The 20,528-nt window shown below is 50.2% G+C and overlaps 1 protein-coding gene across 2 annotated transcripts in view; it reads right to left on the reverse strand.

Moving 5' to 3' along the window:
- Positions 1 to 411: 411 nt before the first annotated feature.
- Positions 412 to 20,528, reverse strand: part of RGS10 (regulator of G protein signaling 10) — a 34,843-nt gene continuing 14,726 nt past the window's right edge. For both annotated transcript variants that reach the window (XM_004428128.3, XM_004428129.3), the window contains exons 4-5: positions 13,325 to 13,468; positions 412 to 761 (exon numbers count right to left, since the gene is read on the reverse strand). In XM_004428128.3, coding sequence (XP_004428185.1) covers positions 615 to 761; positions 13,325 to 13,468 — 291 coding nt within the window. In that variant the 3' untranslated portion in view covers positions 412 to 614. The remainder of the gene's footprint in view (positions 762 to 13,324; positions 13,469 to 20,528) is intronic.

Below are 20,528 nucleotides of genomic sequence, written 5' to 3' on the forward strand. Positions count from 1 at the left end.
GGATTGTGGGCAAAACCCGGACAAACTCACGTACAAGAAATAAGAACCCTCTGATGACGCTCACATGCTGCTCCCCAAATCCATAGAGGCTGTCAGTGATGAATTTTCTTTTCCTAGCACTGAACTTGCTCTTGAGAAGCATTTAAGCCAAAAGGAGCCTGACAGACAACACCCCCAGTGGCCCGAGTCTGTCAGATCAACTCATTCTCGAGCTGAGTAGCCAAGGAAATCTGCGGACATGCATGACCCCTCCCACAGAGGCAGGGCAAAGACTTAAAAGGTAAGAGGTGGCTATAAGTTTCACCTGGTGGCCTCACATGAAGTTTAATCAAGCTATAAAATGCTCGAAGTGTCCAGTGTTTAAGGACTCTCTCTGCCTTTTTTTTTGTGTGTGTGTGTGTGAACTAAAACTTCAAAGCTATTTGTTTTTTTATGTAAGATTAGCCATCATGCAAAACTTACTGGTCAAGCAGTTAATAAAATACACATATCCCATGGAGGGGTTTTGTACATTTCGGTCCTTGCAGATAACAAAGCAATTAAAACCCCACATGGTCCTGAGGGGGAGTTCCTTCACTTCTGAAAGGTGCCAGTCCTGCCGGCTCTTTGGGGGCTCATGTGTTATAAATTCTCGAAGCTCTTTTAGCTGCAGTTTGAGCATCGGGTGGATCTTCTTCCTCTTCCTCGGTTCGCTTGTGTTTCAAAAACAAGTCAGACTTCAAGAAGCGGCTGTAGCTGTCGTACTTCATGAGGTTGAAGATCTAAGGAGGAAAAGAAAGAGTCTGAAGGATGAGGCCAATCAGGCCGTGAACCATCCTCTTAAATATTTATCAAATACCTACGTGTGCCAAAGCATACAAATATGTGCAAAACACACACAAAGAAAGCTAAAGTCAGCCGCATGCTAGACGAGGCAGATTTCCTGGATGTTTTTGGTCATTATGAAATAATCTCAGTGGAATATATAATAGCTTAGAGAGTCATATGAACAAATCTATCTTTATTTTCCACGAAAGTATAGATTCACACAGCACTGATTCATACCCTGGCATCAAGACGTCCTTTAAGAATCCCTACTTTATTTGGATACATAATCCAGGGACGTATTTCTTCAGGAACTTGAGATAGCGAAAAGAGACTCTTCCTGCGGAGACAGTGGTACTGTAAAAGCTGCTGTCAAATCAGGTGATGCCAGTGTTGCTGAGACGCCCCAGAAATCTGGCATCCGAGATCTCAGACAAACCTATTATTATGCCTAGAAGCAAAATGGGGCTTATTCAATGCAGGGCAGGAGAGTGCAATTATAGTCTTAGCAAGGAGAGGTTTCAAGAACAGGCCCTAGTTAAAGGAAACAGCAGTGGGCTGCAGAATGCAAACACCTGCACACACACATGGGCCCAGGAGCACGTCTCGGGGGAAGAAATGATTCTAAGGTATGCTCATCAGGTGCGAGAGGAGGACCCTTGACGGAGCCTCCGTCCTCTGGACTAGAGGGCTGCCCCTGCCACACTGCAGGTCCTCAGGGGGTTGTCCCCCTCTCTTCTCGGCCCCGGTCCCTATTCCCAGCATCCTTTCTCCCCCTCTCCCACTCAATCCTATGCCCCCTCCTCCCTTGCCCTACAAAAGGGGCGGGGAAAGGAGATGCGAGAAGAAAAGCAATTTCCGGCTGTGGAGGGGACTGTCTCATTTGAGAACTCTCTCCCCCTTCATCTCTCGCTCAGACCTCTCGACTGAGTGTTCAGGACATTCTGTGGACTAAAAATCCGCACAGTGCACCCTGGTGCCTTCACTTACTGCACTATCATGGGCTCAACCAGTGGAAAGTTCCAGAAGTGTCTAGAATGTAGATCACTGCCAGGTGGGGTTATCAAGTGGGTGGCAAAACTCTGACATCTTTTAAATCCGCCCTCTCCCAACATGCACACAAACTATTTTGTACGTTAAACCTTTGATGGAGTCTAGGACTCAGAACACCTGCCTGGGGGATGGGAGAGCGGGAACCTTCGGCCTTTCCACCTTCATTTTCCCAAGACGGCTTCAACCACAGGAGAACTGCCTAAATCATTTGGCTATCAGCCGGGTCCACAACCCAGGGAAACATTTAGGACTTTGGGTTTTCTTTAAACCCCTAAACTGCTGCCTGCGCTTCCCCAAGCGGCCTTCCAGTCTTCTCCAACTCTCCAACTGTTCAGAAAGACCATGCCTCAGTAAGCCCCCACTTTGAGCCTCTCAATAGCAGTCATCTATTTTGTAGCAATCTGGTAATCCTAGACTTATTTGTTGAGGTTTGGAGAAATTATTCATTAAAAAAAAACACTCCCAGAAAATACAAAAACCATAGCCAGGGGCGAGGTGGAGGATGAGGAATGCCACTATCGTTCCGTGGCCTCCCACAAATGTGCTAGCAGACGTCAGCATCCCTCACCTGCATGATTCAGCCCTTCCAGGCATGATAGCCCCCAAAGGGAACCTGGAGATGCCCACCTAGTTCAAAGTCGGGAACGGACGCCCAAAGAGTGACTAATGAAACCAGCTTCGTGAGTGCCCCTCCTGGCACCCAGCCCTGCACCCCCTCCCACACTGAGTCCGCAGCAGATGGGACCCACCACTGCCAGCAGGATGCGGTTGGACCCAAGCGGCTCATCTGAAGTCTCTGTGTGTGGGAGTGGAACATCCTGTTTGCCTGTGGTGGCTCTGAGGCTCACACTTCAAAGGAGAGAAGAAAAAAGGCCGGGGCTGGAGGCAGCCAGGGCCAGAGGAGGTGGGGCAGGGAGGGGAAGGAGGTTCAGCTGGGGGGAAGGCTCAGGAGATGCTCAGGGGCTGGCAGGACACTCAGCCTCCAGGAGATCCCAGGGGACCACAGGCTCTTCTCCCCCCGCCTGGCACTCCAATGGTGCCTGCAAGCTTGAGGGGAGGGGGCTGCAAGCTATTTAACAGGAGCATAAGGGCCACTCCCTGCCTCGGGCAGGTGTGAAATGCCCATGAAGTCCTTCAGGCTGGGCTCCTTCTCCAGGAGCCCTTGCCACCTCCTGGTGCGGCTGTGGAGTCACCGGGAGACAACTGCAGCCATCAGACCCCAACAGATTAGGAAAGAAAAGAGATGCCATTCCCAGCGGCCTCCTTTTCTGGGGCTGTGAGTTGCCTGATATCTCTGTGCGGGACCTGCAGAGCAGGCTTCCCACTGGCACCGGCAGAGTCCTGGGCACCAGCCTAGAAGCACACAGCAACAGGGTGCTCCTGTTACAGGCCCTCGTGGGTGGTGCCCAGCAAAGATGGCTTAGAGGATAGAGAACGCTCCTAAAAACCTCCTCCAAGAAAGTGACCAACGACAGTGTACCCAGCTGCTGCCCAGAGCCTTATTTATCACAGGGCAAATGGCCATGACCGGGGTCCAATACACGTTCACCCAGTGAATGAATAAAAACTACTCAACGTGCAACAAAAGAGGGCTGGCAAAATAAATCAGGCAAAATAAATAAAGAGCTCCTTCTATCCACGCACCAGGCAGAATTGTGAGGGAGGCACAATTCAGCCCATAACAGTGAGCAAAGAGGGAGGCGTGAGCAAACACTGGCCATCTAGCTCTGGAGCCCACACTCCTAACCACTAGGCAACACTGCTGCTTATATGGCAGACCAATAGGCAGTCATTGAAAATGAAGTCTACAAAGAGAGTTTAACAAGGAAAAATGTACATGAATGTTAAATGGCTAAATACAAGTTTTGAAAACACACTAAACCTAAAAACAATGATCCTGAATATGTTTTTTAAGGGTGTGTTTGTATGCATAAATGGGAAATAAATACCCCAAAGGTCAGTGTAGGGGTTGAACAGTGTCCCTACAACATTTGTGTCCACCTGGAACCTTAGAAAGTGACTTTATTTGGAATTAGAGTTTGTTGAGGATCTCGTGACGACATCATCTTGCCCGGACTTGGGGTGGGCCCAAATCCAAGGAGTGGTATCCTTATAAGAAGAGGGAAGGACACACAGACACATGGAGGGAAGAGGGCCATGTGAACACAGAGGCAGAGGTCGCAGTGATGCAGCTATGAGCCGAGGATCGCCAGGAGCCACCAGAAACTAGGAAGAGCCGGGAAGGATTCTTCCTTAGAGCCTGCAGAAAGAGCGCAGCCCTGCCAACATCTTGATTTTGGACTTCTGGCCTCCCGAACTGTGAGAGAATAAATTTCTGTTGTTTTAGGCAACTGAGTTTGTGATAATTGGTTACAACAGCCCTTGGAAACTAACTAAGTTGGCTTATCGATTTCACCTAACTCCCACTTGAGCACAGAAAATGAGATGGCCCTAGGGGTTCCAGAAGGTTCTACAAAACCAGGACTCTCTGATGGGGAGAACTGGCCTCACCGGGGCTGGACTGTGACCATCACCTGACCAACACACCTCAAGCTGCCTGCAGGGAAGAGAAAGAGGGAGGTGGAGACAAATCTGGGAGGAGGGCTGGGGCTCCAGGTGGGCAGATGGCATCGGAGCAGAGCTGGGAAGCAGAGGGTTCTCTGAGACAGGCAGCCGATGAAGCAGAAAACTCAAGTTGGCAGCTAAGTTGCATTCCATACTTTTTTTTCTTTTTTACCAAGACAGCTGTGGCTCAGCAGGTTCGGGTTTTGGCAGCCCCACATCTGTGAGCTGCGTGCCCAGAGTGTAAACTGTTTAGCGTCGTTGCCTTGGGATCCAATCCTGCAGGCTGCTGGAGGTGGGACTCTCGGTGAAAAAGGAGAAGGGAGCCTTTCTGCCGCTGTGCAACTATGCACAAGGGCCCCAACACAAGGTCATTACACAACCAAGGCGCCCCTCCCTCTCCAGATCCCAGCCAGTGAGTGATTGATCAGCACCGGCCTTCCTGCAGGGGAAAATATCCGGGTCGTGCTCCTGCTCCAACTTGAGAGTGTTCCGAGTCTGCTGACCTGGGAAAGGACTCCCTCCCTGAAGCATCCTCATCCACGTGGAGAAAGAGAAGCCTCACTAGCCCCAAAGGCCCCTCAGTGAAGATTTCATCACTGTCTCAATTAAGTGCATTCCAAGCCTCATAAATCTTTTAACACTTCTCAGAGGACAAGGACCTTAAAAGACCTCAACTACACATGCGTCCTCCCTTCTTTTCAAAACCTTCCGCCATGTTATTTCAACTGGGTACGAGGAGGAAAAAATAAATCCTTTAATGCAACAGAAAGCCTTTTAGCGGGATTTCACATCTGCTTCAAGAACCAGCTTTAGTTCCTATACGGAAATTGCCGAGAGAAGACGGCAAGCGCCGCCGTCTCTGAACTGAAGTTCTAGAACGTGTTCTCCTCCCCACACACCTGGACCACAGACGTGCTTTCACAGCACACAGACAGGCAAAAAGTGCCAGGAAAGCAGGCCCCTCTCCCCCTAGCCTCATTCCATGAAATGATGAGAGAACCGGCGGGGCATCGAAGAGGCTGTTGGGACAGGGCACAAACAGGATGTCCCCACCCCCTGAGTGGAAGACTGCCTCCCCCTCTCCTCAAGTGGGAATGGGGGGCACCCAGGAGAAGGTCTGAGGGCCCCTGGCAGAGAGCAGGTGAGAAGACAAAACAGCTCAGGTGAGCCCTTGTCCCAAAGCTCCAGGGAGGGCCACCAGAAGTTTCTGTCACCCTGGACACTGCTCCTCCTTCCTGGATAGGTCTGCCAGAGATGGGCGATGTGCCAGGGTGGGATCAGAACTCCAGAAAGAGGCTGGACATGGACAGAGACAGAGAGACCCCTGCTCAGTGTGAAATCCCCTCACATGCCCGTGAGTCCAGGGCTGTCACGTGGAGGGGGGCGATTTGTCTACTTTTTCCTGGAGTCCATAATACCTCAATCCAAGGCCCAAATGACACGCTTTCTACAAGGGGCAAAGGTATCTTATTTTTGCCTTTTGCCATCAGGAGGAGAATTAAGTACTATTCTGGCTTCCACACCCCATTCTTCTTTCCCTAAACACCATTTTAAAGTCATAAAAAAAAAAACAAACTCAAAGTATTTCAAATACTGTCCTTCCTGCCCCACCTCTCAGAAAGCAAATGGCTGTGGCACATGCAGGGAGCCAACTTTCCTTCCATTTGAATGAAAACCCACAACCTGCCCTTTCTGGCTTTGCATGTTGGAAAATGCTGATTTCTGGACTGGACTTGATCTTTGGGAGCACATGTCAGCTGGCACCCAGGAGACTGAGGCATCCAGAATCCCTGGCTCCAGCCACCACTGCAGATTTGGAGAAGTAGGGCGTTGGGGGAGAGATGGAGCCCCAAATGACCCCCAGAGGCATGGCTGCCCCTCCCCCACCTCTGGGTCCTCACCAGCTGGTTCAGCCCGTCTTATTGATGTCTAAAAAGGAAGCGTTTCTCACTTCTTGGGTTCTGGGGAAATTCAAAGAAACGACACTGCTAAAAAAGGGCCGATGTACGGGTCTTTCTCTGTCAAGGATGTGGGTGGGAGCACTGACAACTCACTGAAGTCTTTCAATTTTTTTTAAGCATCAGAGGTTGAGGACTTCCTTCTTAGTGGAGAAGGCCGCCTCCACTCTGCCTTCCCCAGACCAGACTTAGCACCAACCCCGAAGCCTGGGTGAGGGCGTCCTGGCAGCACTCGAAATCCACTTCAAGTGTAGGCATTGGGGTCCCTAAGATTTAAGGAAAAAGAATGAGCACCTCTGCTCCCTCTCAAACCTGTGGCCTTCTCTTTCATGGCCCAAGAAAGCAATGATCTCAAGTTGCCATCTGCAATGACCTTGACCCTTCCATCTTCTCCAATCTCCTTGCTGTTCCAGAGGGAACCGATCGGGCTATGCAGTGGAATTCAAACCAGAGGCTTCAGAGCAAGAAAGGTGACTGGTGCTGAGAAACTTGTAAGAGGAGAATTTTGTTTTAAATATTTCATATGGCACAACCTCAAGTCACTGAGCAGATTTCAAAGTGTTCCATTCTTAAATGTTCAGGGAAGGGTCTGGAAGGACACACAACATAAGGGAGTTACCACCAGAGAGTAAGGGGGAAGAGGCAGGGCCTGGGGGATTTTAACGTTTCACTTCACACCCTCCTGGGTTGTGTGAATTTTCTTTTCTTCATCTTAACAATGTACATGTAGTAACTTAACAATTAAAGATAATTTTAAAAATTAACTTGTCCGGAATCCTGAGTGACACAGTAATAGGGTGTGCTCATGGCTAGTGCTGGCTTAGCTGGTTCCTGTGCTGGCCTTCCTCCCTGGAGTTTGCAGCCATGTGGGTTAGCAGGACACATGTGTTCAGGCCACTAAGCTGACAGGGCCAGCACAGACTGACGCTGTAATTTCTTGTACAAAGACAAGCGTGTTAGCCTGCTGTGACTCATTTGATCCCTGCATGTTGTGGCTGACTCTCAGTGCCTGAGTAACTGATGAGAATGTTCTAGAATCAGCCAGGGCTGGAGGTCCAGGAAAGCATACCTGAGCAACGGAGACGAAAGTGGGAAAGGAAAAGCAGGTGACAGAATTTGTGGGTCTTTAACTGACAAAGACAATGCTGCTGTACCAGCGTCCATGAAAGGAAAATGGCAGCACAGACCAGGAGACCCACAAAAACAAAGACCACTGCTTCCGGTGGAGAAGGGTTCTCTCATGGCCACAGTGTGGTAGGAAGAGTCTTGCTGAACCAGAAGCCCCGGGCTCAAGCTCTGTGTCCCCTCTCCCAGCTCTGTGACCCCGAGTACTCGTGCCGCCTTCCCATGGAGGGAACTTTCTCACTGTAAACGGAGGTGCCAGGTCCCACTTCCCCAGGGCTCCTTGAGAGTCCAACAACACGGACACGGGGAAGCACGGTGAAAACTGTGGAGAGGTTCAGTCTCCACGTTTTCCTGGAATTTACTAAGGTGCATAAAACCAACATATACATCAGTGCTGTTTTTTAGGTGAGGATCTGAGGCTCAGCGAGAGTAGGCAGGTGAACTCTGCTACATTTTGGGGAGTCACATGAACCAGGGTTTCTCAATCTCGGCACCACTGACATTTTGGACCAGATACTTCTGTGTCGGGGGGCTGTCCTGTGCGTTGTAGAGTATTTAGCAGCATCCCGGCCTCTACCCACTAGGTGCCAGCAGCACCCCCACCCCAGTTGTGACAACCAAAAATGTCTCCAGACATTGCCCCATGTCCCCAAGGGGCAAAATCGCCTCCAGTTAAGATCTGCCACATTAGGCTCAAGTTCATCTTCGTGTTACCTCCTAAAGGATGCGCACAGTTAACCCTTACGGAGGGCGGACCGCACGCAGGCACCGCACCGAGTGAGCATTCAAGATATGGGTGCATTTCATCCTCGCAACCGGCTGATTATAACCCGCGTCTCACAAATGAGGAAACTAGGGCACAGAGAGGGATCGCCTCTTGCCCAAAGTTTCACAGCTACTAAATTCTAAAGTCAAAGAAAAGAGAAAAAAGTCAGGTCTAAGAAAATAAGGTTGTGGCCGTCAGGGAGCTCCTTTTTAACGTCGGGGCATTGAAGGCGTGTGGACTGCTTCACAGCGTAGCCTGGGAAACAAGTGTTTGCCAAAAGCCCCATGTTCCAGATGATGGCACGGAAGCCACACCAGGAAATAGGACCCACCTGGGGGGTCGGATGGAAGCGGGACTAGAACACGAGCTCCCACTTCCCCGGCTGGGCTGACCTAACATACAGAGATGATGACGCTGAATCTGAGCTCAGAGTCCAGGAAGCGATGGGCAGGGAGGGCGGGGGGGGGGGGCAGGCGGGACACGGGGGACAGGCCTTCTGGGTACAAATGATGAGCCACAGTCAGGAGGCCACGGGGTCTCAGCTGACTTTCTAGTAAGAGAGATGGCTCTGCACTGAGTCATCCACTTCTCTTGCCCAGCAGATGAGGGACGGGCACAGCTGGAGCTGGGGATCAGAGCCAAGGTGCCCAGTTTTCAAGAGGACCAAAACTTATTAACCCAACTGGCACATTCTATAAATAGTCACCGTTCAAAATCCTTGACATTAAACTGGTTACCACAGCCTCAGGGCCTAACCCTAGCCAGTCCTTCCCAACTCAGCTTCTAGCCCCTCACCACTCACTACACTCCAGCCACAATGACCTCCCCCAACACACCCAGTGATTCCTGCCCCAGGGCCTTTGCTCTTGCCATTGCTTCTCCCTGGAAAGTCCTGCCCCCAAGTCTTCTCTCCTGGCTCCTTCCTGCCACTCAGATCTCAGCCACCTCTTCAAGGAGCCCTCCCTGACTACTAGACCCAAATCAGGCCCCGCCCAGTCACTCTTAGCCTGTTTTATGTCCTTCTTAGCATTTATCTTTATCTTCTCCATAGGAGGACAGGTGCTCCGTGCACACACAGTTCCTAGCACAGTCTCTGGTACACAGTAGGCTCTCCATCAACATTCACAGCATAAAGGAGTAAATGAAAGAACAAATCCTCACACCAGCAAACCAACCAGAACTGAAACAGACCTGCCAGGAGTGGACTTTCAGCAGAGAAAAAGACACCGCAGGGCACTACAACGCATGGGGAGACGCCAACTCTTTGTAAGGTCGCCTCCTTCTTCCTGCTTCCCACAACTGGAATTTGTCCAACAGCAGCCTTCGACTCGAGGCCAAAGTACCCAAGAGATGCCCACTCCCGGCTCTCCTGGCCTTACAGCACGTGCTGGGCACACACGGGGCCACGTTAGCAGAGCCGAACTCAATCAGAGAACAATCTGCAACCGCAGGAATTTTCCAGGCCACAAAGTTTTAAGCCCCCAAACTTCTCTTAAGACATCGTTTTGGATGAAATGCCTATTAAAATGTCTCATGCATTCTTCACGGAATACGCTGACCACAATTTAAGTTTTGCTTGATGCTTTGGGGCCATTAGGATCACTAATTGTGTCACCATCCCGTGGCACAGGGATGCCCCAGTGTGGTCTGTGGGCTGTGGGCCCCCACGCTAGGTGGCTCCAGATCACTGTGCTGTGGTTTTGGGTTTAGTATCGCTTTTCTGTCTCCTCCCTGGCTGTTAGTTATCGCTTCTTGCTGCCCATCACTCCTCAGCCTCTACCAGCACTTCAAACCTGCTGTGAATGAAGTACCAGCCCCTGTTAGAACTCTGTGTAAACCAAGAACAAACAGGAGCTGAATGAAGACCCGAGAAGCTCTCCTTTAAATAAGATGCACAGATGTTGGGCCATCTAATTTGATGCTCAGGGTGGATTTTCCCATCCTTCTAGGTTCCAGCTGTGCCCCAAAGTCCACACTGCCCTATCAGCAGCCTCCAGGGCGAGGAGCACTTCCCCCCTGCCCCCCACCCCATGAGGAGGGGTTGAGTCTCCCTGAAGCTCTCCTGGTGAGCGAGCGCTGGAAGCACAGAAGCAGCTGGCTCAGACAGCTCGGCGAGAAAGCCAAGCGGTGCCCAACAATCCACAGCTGCTGAGGAGGCTGTTTCAAGTTATGCGAGGGCCGGCCCCATGGCTTAGCGGTTAAGTGTGCGCGCTCCGCTGCTGGCGGCCCGGGTTCGGATCCCGGGCGCGCACTGACGCACTGCTTTTCCGGCCACGCTGAGGCCGCGTCCCACATACAGCAATTAGAAGGATGTGCAACTATGACACACAACTATCTACTGGGGCTTTGGGGGAAAATAAAATAAATAAATAAATAAAATTATTTTTAAAAAATAAATAAATAAAAAAATAAAGTTATGCGAAACCCTGTGGTTCCAGACAAGCTCCCCTCAGCTTCACGCTCCTTCACCTAGGAAAGCAGGGGTCTCATGGGGGCCTTTTGGGAGCAGAGAACCACAGACCATGCTGCGCACACATCTTGGTGGTTACCAGCAAGGCCCTTGAGAGCAGAGTTTTCTGAAGCGAAACAGAACCAGAGGCCCCGCACAGGGACTCACTGTGGAATCAGCTCAGATTCCAAATACCTTGTTTTCCCCCCATTATGCTTCAGGAAGATAGTTAGTGCCTCTTTCTCCCTTTTCAATAAATGACGTTGAACAACAGGGTATAAAAGTACTTTCTTTACATTAAGTGGCTTGAACTGCACTGTGCCACATTTGTTATACGTGCGTGCGTTATGTGTATTTATAGGAAAAAAAGATGAAAAGTCTAGAGATCAAATGTTATTTAGTGGTTATCTCCAGGTCTAGAATTATGAATTTCTTCTTCATCTTTATATTTTGGGTTCCCAAGTTTCTTGTGTTGAGCGTGCATGATTTATACTTAGGTAGATAAAAGTTATTTTTTAAATATTTTTCTTTGTCACTTAAAAAAATTCCTCCTCTGTCCCCTGCGTTTCCTCCTTCCTGTGCCAGCTAAATCCTCCAATGTAGGAATCCAGCGGGGTGTGCCCGGGTCACAGAGGTCCAGCTCCATTTTGAGATGGGTCACAGGCCTAACCGCAGGAGAGCTGGGTCCTTGGGAGCATGAGGCCCCACCGCCCGGAGTGATGTCAGCCTATCTCCTTCCTCACCACGTTGGCTTCTGCAGCCCTGGGCAAGAGACTGCCTGTGTTCACCGGCCTGTCCACCCCCTCTGCTCCAGCTGTCTCACAGGGCTTTGAGGAGCAGTGAGAGGCTGCCCACGAGCCCGGGAGAGCCGCACAGGCTGTGATGGGACAGAACACAGCCCTTGAAGGCAGGGGGGCGACAGTGACCCGGCCTCCAGCACTTCCTTCCTTCACACAGTCACCCGTGTGACTCTGCTAACAAACCACTGAGTCTCCTGAACTTTGCTTTTCTCATCATCAAAATGGAATAATAATACTCGCTGGAGATTAAATGAGATGATACATGCCAAGTGGGCATCAGCACAGAAGGGCACCCCTGAATGGTAGATACTGTTATTACTGAAAATACCTAGAACACAGGGGCTTCAGGACAGTTTCTCAACCCTGGCTGTGCTCTAAAGCACCCTAGGATGCTTTTAAAAGATTCTGAGTCCGGGTGGAATGGATATCCCCATGTGACTACAGCCACAAGAACTGCCTTTTGACCAGACATTCCATTTCCTTTCCTTCCACAAATCCATGGCATCCTTCCCAATGGCTCAAAATCACCACCTCCAGGAGGCCCTCAGCAAGTCTCCCAGGCTAACTGGAGTTCCTTCAACACCAGCTGAAATTTGATTCAGAATTTATGTGGAATTTGCACTTGCCACTGTATCAATCAGAAACCATTCTCAAACTACTTCTCATATTTGTATTTTCTACCTGTGTATTTGTTTGCTCTCTGATGCTGAGCAAAGATGAGGCCTCCTGGGTGCCAGGACATGCTCTGGGCTCTGTGCACACTCCAGGTGATGAGAAAAGGCCAACTAATGCAGTGGACCAGTGGTTCTCAAAGGGTAGTCCTGGGGCCTGCAGCATCAGCATCACTGGGGAACTTGTTAGGACGGAACAGTCTCAACACTCCTGGGAACCATGGACTCTGAGGGTTAATTCTGGGGGTGTGCCCAGCATCTGTTTTACAAGCCTTCCAGGTGGGTCTGCGCTTGCTCCCGTTTGAAGACCGCTGAATTAAGCTAAAAGCTAGTCTCCACCTGTGTGCCAAGGAAGGCCTTTGCTTCCTTGATAAGGATGGGGCCACCAGAAGTTTGAAACTGGTCTGTGTTCCATTATCTACAAGTGCGTATCTAACATTTCATAAGAACAGAGCACGCTGTGAATAGTCAGATCTGCAAATTCACGTCTAGAAAACCTCTGGAGTGCAGTCTCATCCCTTTGCCTATGACTGCCGGCATTCCTCAAAAGAAAATTTGCCAGAAAACTAAAGTTTACCCCTTACAGGTCCATTCTTCAAACCTAATTTTTCCTGTTTTAAGTGGAATATGCCGCCAGACGTTAACCTTTCATTATGATGCAGGAGCCTCATTACGATCTAGCTCACGGTCTGGGGCCCCCAGAAGTAGGTGGCATGTTTGGATATTTGCACAAAAACAGCCCCAGGTTCCCGCCACTTTGAGTCCTTGTGCTTGCTTTCTAGATTTTTCTGTCTGTTCCTACAGTCAGTAGTGATCATGTTGCTTCCTCACTGTGGGCCCCTCAAATAGCCCCAGCCTCCCAGTCTGGGCTGAGAAGACAGAGAACCCTCCTGGTTCGAGTCGTGTGTAGACCAAGAGTAAACAGGCTGAGGGAGACTCCTCGGGGTCAGATCCTGAGCCTGGCATTCCTGTCCTCTCTCTCGCCAACCCTGGCTCCTCAGGGTGCCTCAGCCTGCCCGGCTGGATGGGACGGCTTCTAAGGGTGTCTAACATTTAGTGCTTCGCTGAATTCATCCAGGCCGGTCATAAATGTCAGTTTTCAAATCAAGGTGCAGGTAGGGAAGTTAGGTTACCTGGTCCTGGAGTTTCTGGAACATCAGTGGGTGTGGTTCTTCCAGTATCTTCTCATTGAGCCGGGACTGCCCCTCAACGTTGACTTGTGATGAGGCCTTGCTGGACAGAAAGGTCATGTAGATCTCCTTTGCCTTTTCCTGCATCTGGGGGAGACACAGAGAGCCTATTTGTTATCTGCGAGCACAGCCTTTCCCGGCCTGCGCCCAGCTCTCCGCTCCGGCCAGACCCAGCACTGGGGGCTCTGGCTGCCGCTCCAGAGCTAAGCTCGATCTTGGGGGGCTCGTGGTCAGCGTAGCCCCCATCCCCATCCCTTCCATGCATCTGTACCCGTGTCTCCCATCACAAAATGGCTACACTGCCAGTTGGGAAATGATGACAGAAAGAATCCTGGCCCAGAGTGAGTGACATTCTGTACCACTCATGACCACTCATGAATTCTCCAAATTAAGGACTCATGGGAATATTATTCAGCCATAGAAAGGAATGAAGTAATGCTTTAATGAAAGCATTACGCTAAGTGAAAGAAGCCAGACCTAAAGGCCACATATTACATGATTCTATTCATGTGAAACATCCAGAATGGGCAAATCCATAGAGACAGAAAGATGAGTGGTTTCCCAGGGCTAGGGGGAGGGGGAAATGGGCAGTGATGGCATAATGGGTAAAGGGTTTCTGTTTGGGGTGATGAAAAAGTTCTGGAACTAAACAGTGGCAATGGCGTACAACAGTGTGAATGTACTTAATGCCCCTGAACTGCACACTTTAAATGGTTAAAATGAGAGCCCTAAAAATGGTTAAAATGGTAAAATCTATCTTATGTGTATTTTACCACAATAAAACAAAATCAAGTTGAACCACACACACACATCCCCACCAGTTATCAAGCACCCATTGTGCTCCAGACACATGCTGGGTGATTTACAGCCATGGTCCATTTCCTGAATCCCTGAGCATCCAGCAAAGTGCCATTTCCTGTTAGCACCACTTCCCGGATGAGGATACAGAGACCAGGAGAGGTGGCTTATCCAAGGAGACTGCAGGGTGACTTAGGACTGTTTGGCTCCAAAGTCTTGTGTTTCCACTTAGTTCCATGCCTGCGAGATACATTATCCCCTTCAGGTTGTGGGGATAATGTGTGCTTTTTTCAGGTAACGAGATATGAGTATAAGCAAGAGAGAGAACATTCGCTGCCTTCCCTGAGTGCCAAGGGGGTCCTGCTGGAAAGCATCAGCCCTAAGTAGGTACCGGCCTTTGAAAGGCATGTATGCAAAGGTGCACCCACCTGCACTGATGTTTCACCGAAAACCAACTGTGGCTGGCCCGGGAACACTCTCATGGTAAGTGCTTGTCTTAAAAACAGCGTGCCTCCTTAAGGGGCTGCAAACAGGAGCCTGGTCCTCCAGGGCGAACTCTGAGGGTTCTATTTTCTCTTTGAGAAAGGAGACTTCCTGTACTCACACCTCCAGCAGCAAAGATGGGGGCTGTTTCTCTAAACATCAGAGCCTGAGTATTACCTCACCCTATAGAGCAAGCCAGATGATAAACGCCTCTGAAACGCAGCTGTGGAGCTATGATTTGTGGGGGGAGCCAGGGGGCTTTAGGAGGTCTGGAAAACTGCCATTCTCTCCAGAGAGCCCACCCGGGGCCTGCACATGCTGCAGACCTTGCCTTAGGAAATCCCAGGCTTTGAAAACCTTTGGCCTCATGGAAACCACCAGAAGGCTTCAATACCTGGTGCTCGAAAGGAGGGGAAAAGCAGTCTTTTAACTTACCTTGGATCTGGGGACTAATTGACAAAAGACCCCATGAGGCTGCAGTCTGACCATCTCCCGTCCCCCAGAAAGAAAGCCTTGACAGCTCGTGCAAGAAGACTGCCCAGGTGGGGGTCAACGCCCAAGACCATGGTGTCTGTTCTTGATCAACTATCAACATGAACAAGTAATTGATGCTAGACTCAAAGGCACAAGGAGCATCTCAAGATAAATATGGCTATTCCAAGGGACAAGTCTGGAGACCATCATGGAGACCCGGTGGGGCAGCACTTTGGGGCTGTCTGCCTCTCAAAGACCCACCCCCTCCGTGAAGCCATGAGCCTCCCTCCCACCACCCCCATTCTGTCGGGAGGGAACATTTTTGGAAAACCACTTCCTGCTTTAAAGATACTTCATAAATGTAGAGTTTCAGCCAGTCAGATTTGCAAACTCCACGCAGAGCTGTGGAGGCAGAAATCACTTCAGGCCTCCCCTCCCCCTTGAACATTCACACATACACGTTTTCCGGCCGAATCCAAGCTATCTTGGGTGGTTCTGAAAAGGAGAAGTGTAATGAGTAGCTTGAGGCTTAGAGGTGGGGGTGGGAGGGGCCAGGAGGAGAGGAAGCAGGTTGGGGGGGGGCCTGCATGTCCACAAGCCTTGGGGTCGCTCAGCCCACCCTCCCGCCCCCAGCCACCCTCCTGAGTCTCTGTCTGGGAACGGCGTGGGGTCCCCGAGGCACGCGGCCCCGGACTGACGTCTGCCTGCCACCCAGAGTGACGGCTTCAGCGGCAGAGCTTGTCCGCCCAGGATGGGAAGCGTGACTGACCAGGGAAACCCCGAGACTGCTGACCGCAGGCCGGTCACGGGGAGGCCTGCTGTCCATGCTGAGAACACAACAGAAAAGAAGAACCGGTCTCTCGAGTTATTTTGGTAGATTTTCCAGAGCTTTGTTAACCCTATTCTAGCTCGTGTCAGGATAGGAACAGAACATCCATCCACTGGTGGAGCTGCCCAGGGGCGTCTGGGCCTGTGATCTGGAAGGATAGCCAGCTTTTTCTCTGGCCCTCACAGCCTCCACCAGAGCACCTCCTCTGTGGAGAGCAAATGTGCCTGGCGTCCGACACCGCCCCAGAAGGTGCCGGAAAAGGACCCCGGCATCCCACACCGCCCCTGAAGGTGCCGGAAAAGGACCCCGCCTGGGCCCACGTGATGACTCCTGGCCTCCACTCGAGGACGGCCTGTGGGAGTGTTTGCACCCAGAGGAGCTCCTCCCTGACACCCACGAGTCCGGGGCTTTCCCTCCAGGCCGGGCAACTCCTCAACCATGGTCACACTCAGGTAGAAGCACGTGCAGGAGAAGCAACTTCATTTCAATATCAGCCCCAGAAACAGATATCGTCGACTCAAGAACAGCAAAGGCATCAGCAGCCCCAAGCTCAGAAGAGCATTGCTTCTCATGTTCTGGTTCCTCTCCCTCATCCAACAAGCTTCAACTTTTTCCACTGGGAAAATAAAACAAAACCTCCCTTTGCTCCACATCCCGCTATAGCTAATGACGACCCCACCCCCTGCTTTCTTATTGAAACATCTCAAAAGAAAGTACGCACTTTGTGTCTCCGTTTTCTCCTTCCACCCACTCAGTCTGGCTTCCGCCCACCTGCCAGCTCAGCCTCTACCAGCTCACTGATGTCCTCCAGGTAGCTAAGACCCTCAGACCTTCTTCTGGACTGCTCTCCGGCCCTGGCCCTGCTCACCACTGCTGCCCTCTAGGGATCCTCCAACACCTCCCTGTTTCTATCTATCTCCTTTGCCAGCTTCTGTCCCTCTGTCCCCCCATCAATTCTGGGGTTTCCCAGAGTTCTGCCCTTGGATGACTGCTTTCCTAACTACACGCTCCCCCAAGCTACCGACCATGTAGCCAACTGATTTCTAGAAATGTGGGCTTGGATGTCCCACAGACGCCTCAAACTTAACACCAAGGAGAGAAGTGGTCCCCTTCTGGCCAGTGAGTCCTGCGGTCTCTACTCCAGGAAGCTGAGAACCACGATCCCCTGACACCGCCCTCACCCCCACACCCTGCCCATCACCGAGTTCTGCTCACTTTGCCTCCCACACGTATCTCCATCAGCCCGGTCCCCTCCACTCCCATCACTCTGCCAGAGATGGGCAGTGGGAGAGGACACATAAGAAAACTGAAGGATCAAACCATTAATAAATATCAGCTTCAGAAAGAGAATGAGGCAAAGAAAATCTCAAGTAAATGATTTGGGAATATGTCCCAGAACTGGCTCCGGAAATGGACAGCAGACAGAGGGACAGCGAATGACTCCACAGAGAGCAACAAGAGCAACACTAAGCACCGGCAAGGTTGGGGAGCAAGTGCCAACAAGAAAGGTCCGAAAATGGCAGGAACTCAGGGGCATCTGGTCACCCAGAGGGAAGGGACAAGAAGGGCATCAGAAAGAAGCCTTTAGACCCCCAGGTCCTTGACCCCCCAACCCTGAGCTGTTTCCTCCCTCTCCTCTTTCCCTCTCTCCCCAGGAGACTGGAGTTTTCTTCTCTAAAGAAACTGACTTAGCAAAGCTACAGAACAGAGGCAGGAAGGTGGGCAGCAATGAGGTACCAAACTGACTATCAGGGTTACGGGAAATTCCACACCCCAGCAAATTTCTCCCAACCCAGTTGATTGGAGATGTGTTTAGTTTATAAACATATCGGGCTTGTGGCCACCAGGAAGAGACTGGAGGGTCCTAGTCTAGAGAAAACAAAAGCGGAAAAAATTCAACAGAAAGATTTGAAGATAAAGTTGAAATCTCCAAAGAAAAATAGGAACCAAAAGCCAAAGAGATGAAAAAATAGAAAGGAAAAAAGAGAAAACTAAGGGCTCAGTCCAGGGAAGGAGAGCCAGCATTGGAAAAGAGACCAGAGAAAATGGAAGGAAAGGAGTTACTAAAAAATAATGATCATAATTATAATAATGTAAGAACATTTCCCAGAACTATAAACTTCCAGATTAAAAGGCTCTACAAAATGCCCACACAATGAATGAACACCCCCCTCAAAGACTCTGACTGTACAGTTTTAGAATATTAGTGATGAAAAGAAGATCCTATGCTATTCCAAAGAGAAAAAAGCAAAGAAAACAAAACAAAATTAGCTCACATATAAAATACTGATTCTTAACAAAAATGGAAGACGATGGGACAATGTCTTCAAAATTCTGAGTGAGTTTCAACCTAGAATTCAATTCTATGCTCCATCAGGTTATCAGTGAAGTAGGAGAGTAGGAAAAAAATAACATTTTCACTCAACAAAATCTTTAAATGTCTACCAGCCTTTCTCAAGAAACTATTGCTTCACCAAAATGAGGGAGTGACTCAGGACAGAGGGGGAGTGGGTCCAGGAGGCAGGAGAGAGGCAAAGGGAATGGCCAGTGGTGGCAAAGAAAGCTCAGGGGATGCCCCAGTGGGAGCTGCGGTCAGAAGTCCCCAGGAGGACCGTCCCCAGGGGAACCCGGGCTGCAGAGATGATCTGAGAGGCCTGGGCCCGTGCAGCTCCGCATCGAGAAGCATTTTAAAGGCTATTGAAGAATGTGAAATAAGAAAAGCAAAAAATGGTCCAAGAAGAAAAAACGTAATTGTAGCATCCTCTTTGGCTCAGCAGCGAACAATAAACAATGAAGTCTTAACAATGAAAATACAGTACACAGGGACGGAAATAAGTGAAACCTCGGTTATAGTAAAAGGAAGTCGGTAGATAACATCTAAAAGTGATGAAGTGAGCGCGGAAGGAACGGAGGCTCAAGGCACGCCAATGCCAGGCCCAAGACCATGCCGTGAGCAGCTGAGCTCCAATCGGTCCAGCCTGGACCTGGCCAAGTCCACGCTGAAAGGCAAAGGTCAGAAAGAGACAGCCCAAACCAGAGGCAGAGGGAAATCTCTAAATGCCAGTGCAAGTTGTTCTCAGAGCTACGATTATTAGAAATCCTGTGTTACCCTACCACTTCCCTACCCCCGCCGTCAGTTTGGTTTTTACAAATATGTACAAGCTTCCACGTCCATTTCAATCCTTGTCACATAGTAAACAGGCCCAATATGCATGTGCTGGTGAATGAATGAATGAATGAATGAATTCAGGGGTAGCCAAAGAATGAACACCTTGTTGGAGCTTTTTCTTAGGTTTTATGAGATATAAATGCTGCTTTGTTTTAGAAGATAGATATATCTCATGTGCTAATTCACAGGGAGGAGGCACTTTACAGAAAAAACTTAAACCGTAAACAAATTGCAAAGGGAGAGAATTGCTCTCTGAAAGCTGACTGCTGAATATGAACACCTGGAAAGGACAACCACCACAGCAACCCCAAGGAGAGGGGGTGGCGGGCGTCACCCTCCCAACTTCTCAAGCCCCGCCATCCCCACCATAAATGCAGAGCGTCAAGACCCTCCCAAACCAAGGGGCTGCTTTCCTGCCTAGCAGGGGGAAAAGCCTAGACCAGGAAAGACAGTGAAGTCAGAGCACCGTTCCTTGGTTTGGATCCTCTGAGAATACAAGACCCAACAGAATAGACTGCACGTTCACCTCTCAAGTCCATCCCTAAGGCTGCCACTGCAGCAAAAGGTGAGAGGGAGGCCAGCACGCTGCCTCGTGGATCCTCAGGTGTCGGCTGACTCAGGTGGAGAGAACTGGAAAGGCACAGTGTGCCAGGCCGTGTTCTGGGCACTCAGATACAGTGAGGGAGAAGACAAAGGTCTCAAATCTTATGGAGTCCGCATGAGAGAGGGAAAAGCAAACACAGAAGATAAATAAATAAGTTGTACAAGGTACCAGATAAGTTGGTAAGTACTATGGAGAGAACTGGCTGGAGAATCCAAGAAAAAGAATGAAAAAACCAACCAGCACAGAGCCTATTTAAATCAATGGAGGCAAAAGATAGATTCACATGGATCCAACTGCCTTTGCTCACTGTAGAGATAAACCCTTGACAAACTCCCTGCTGGACCAGACGTGATAAGTCTGATTGTGAAATTCAGTTGGGCCGACTCTTCCCATGCTTACATCCTCCTCTGCTTTTTAAAATTAGTGACTTAGAACTTAGTCCTGGTTTTACTTCCCCTGCAGCCAGACACACTAGAGATACATGGGCCCTGGAGTCAGAAACCCGGGTCTGCATCCTGCCTCTGTCTGCAGCACCTGGCGAGCTGCTGCTTAACCTCTCAAACCACAGCCCTGGCATCTGGAAGGATGGGAATCGTCAGGAGGCTCAGTTGACACCCAGACTGAGGTCTAGATACCGCGGGCCTCAAGGACGCTTCCTCCCTTCCCAGTACTGTCTGCATTCTCAGGCTGCTGACGGTCAGGCAGCATTCGCTGCACCAAAGCCATCACAGGGCACATTCCAGACCTAAGGACACAAACCTTCAAGGGGTCATATGCTGGGCGTCAGGGG

The sequence above is a fragment of the Ceratotherium simum genome, chromosome 6, assembly GCF_057802395.1.
Source record: "Ceratotherium simum simum isolate JZ-2026a chromosome 6, ASM5780239v1, whole genome shotgun sequence".
Classification (NCBI taxonomy): Eukaryota; Metazoa; Chordata; class Mammalia; order Perissodactyla; family Rhinocerotidae; genus Ceratotherium; species Ceratotherium simum.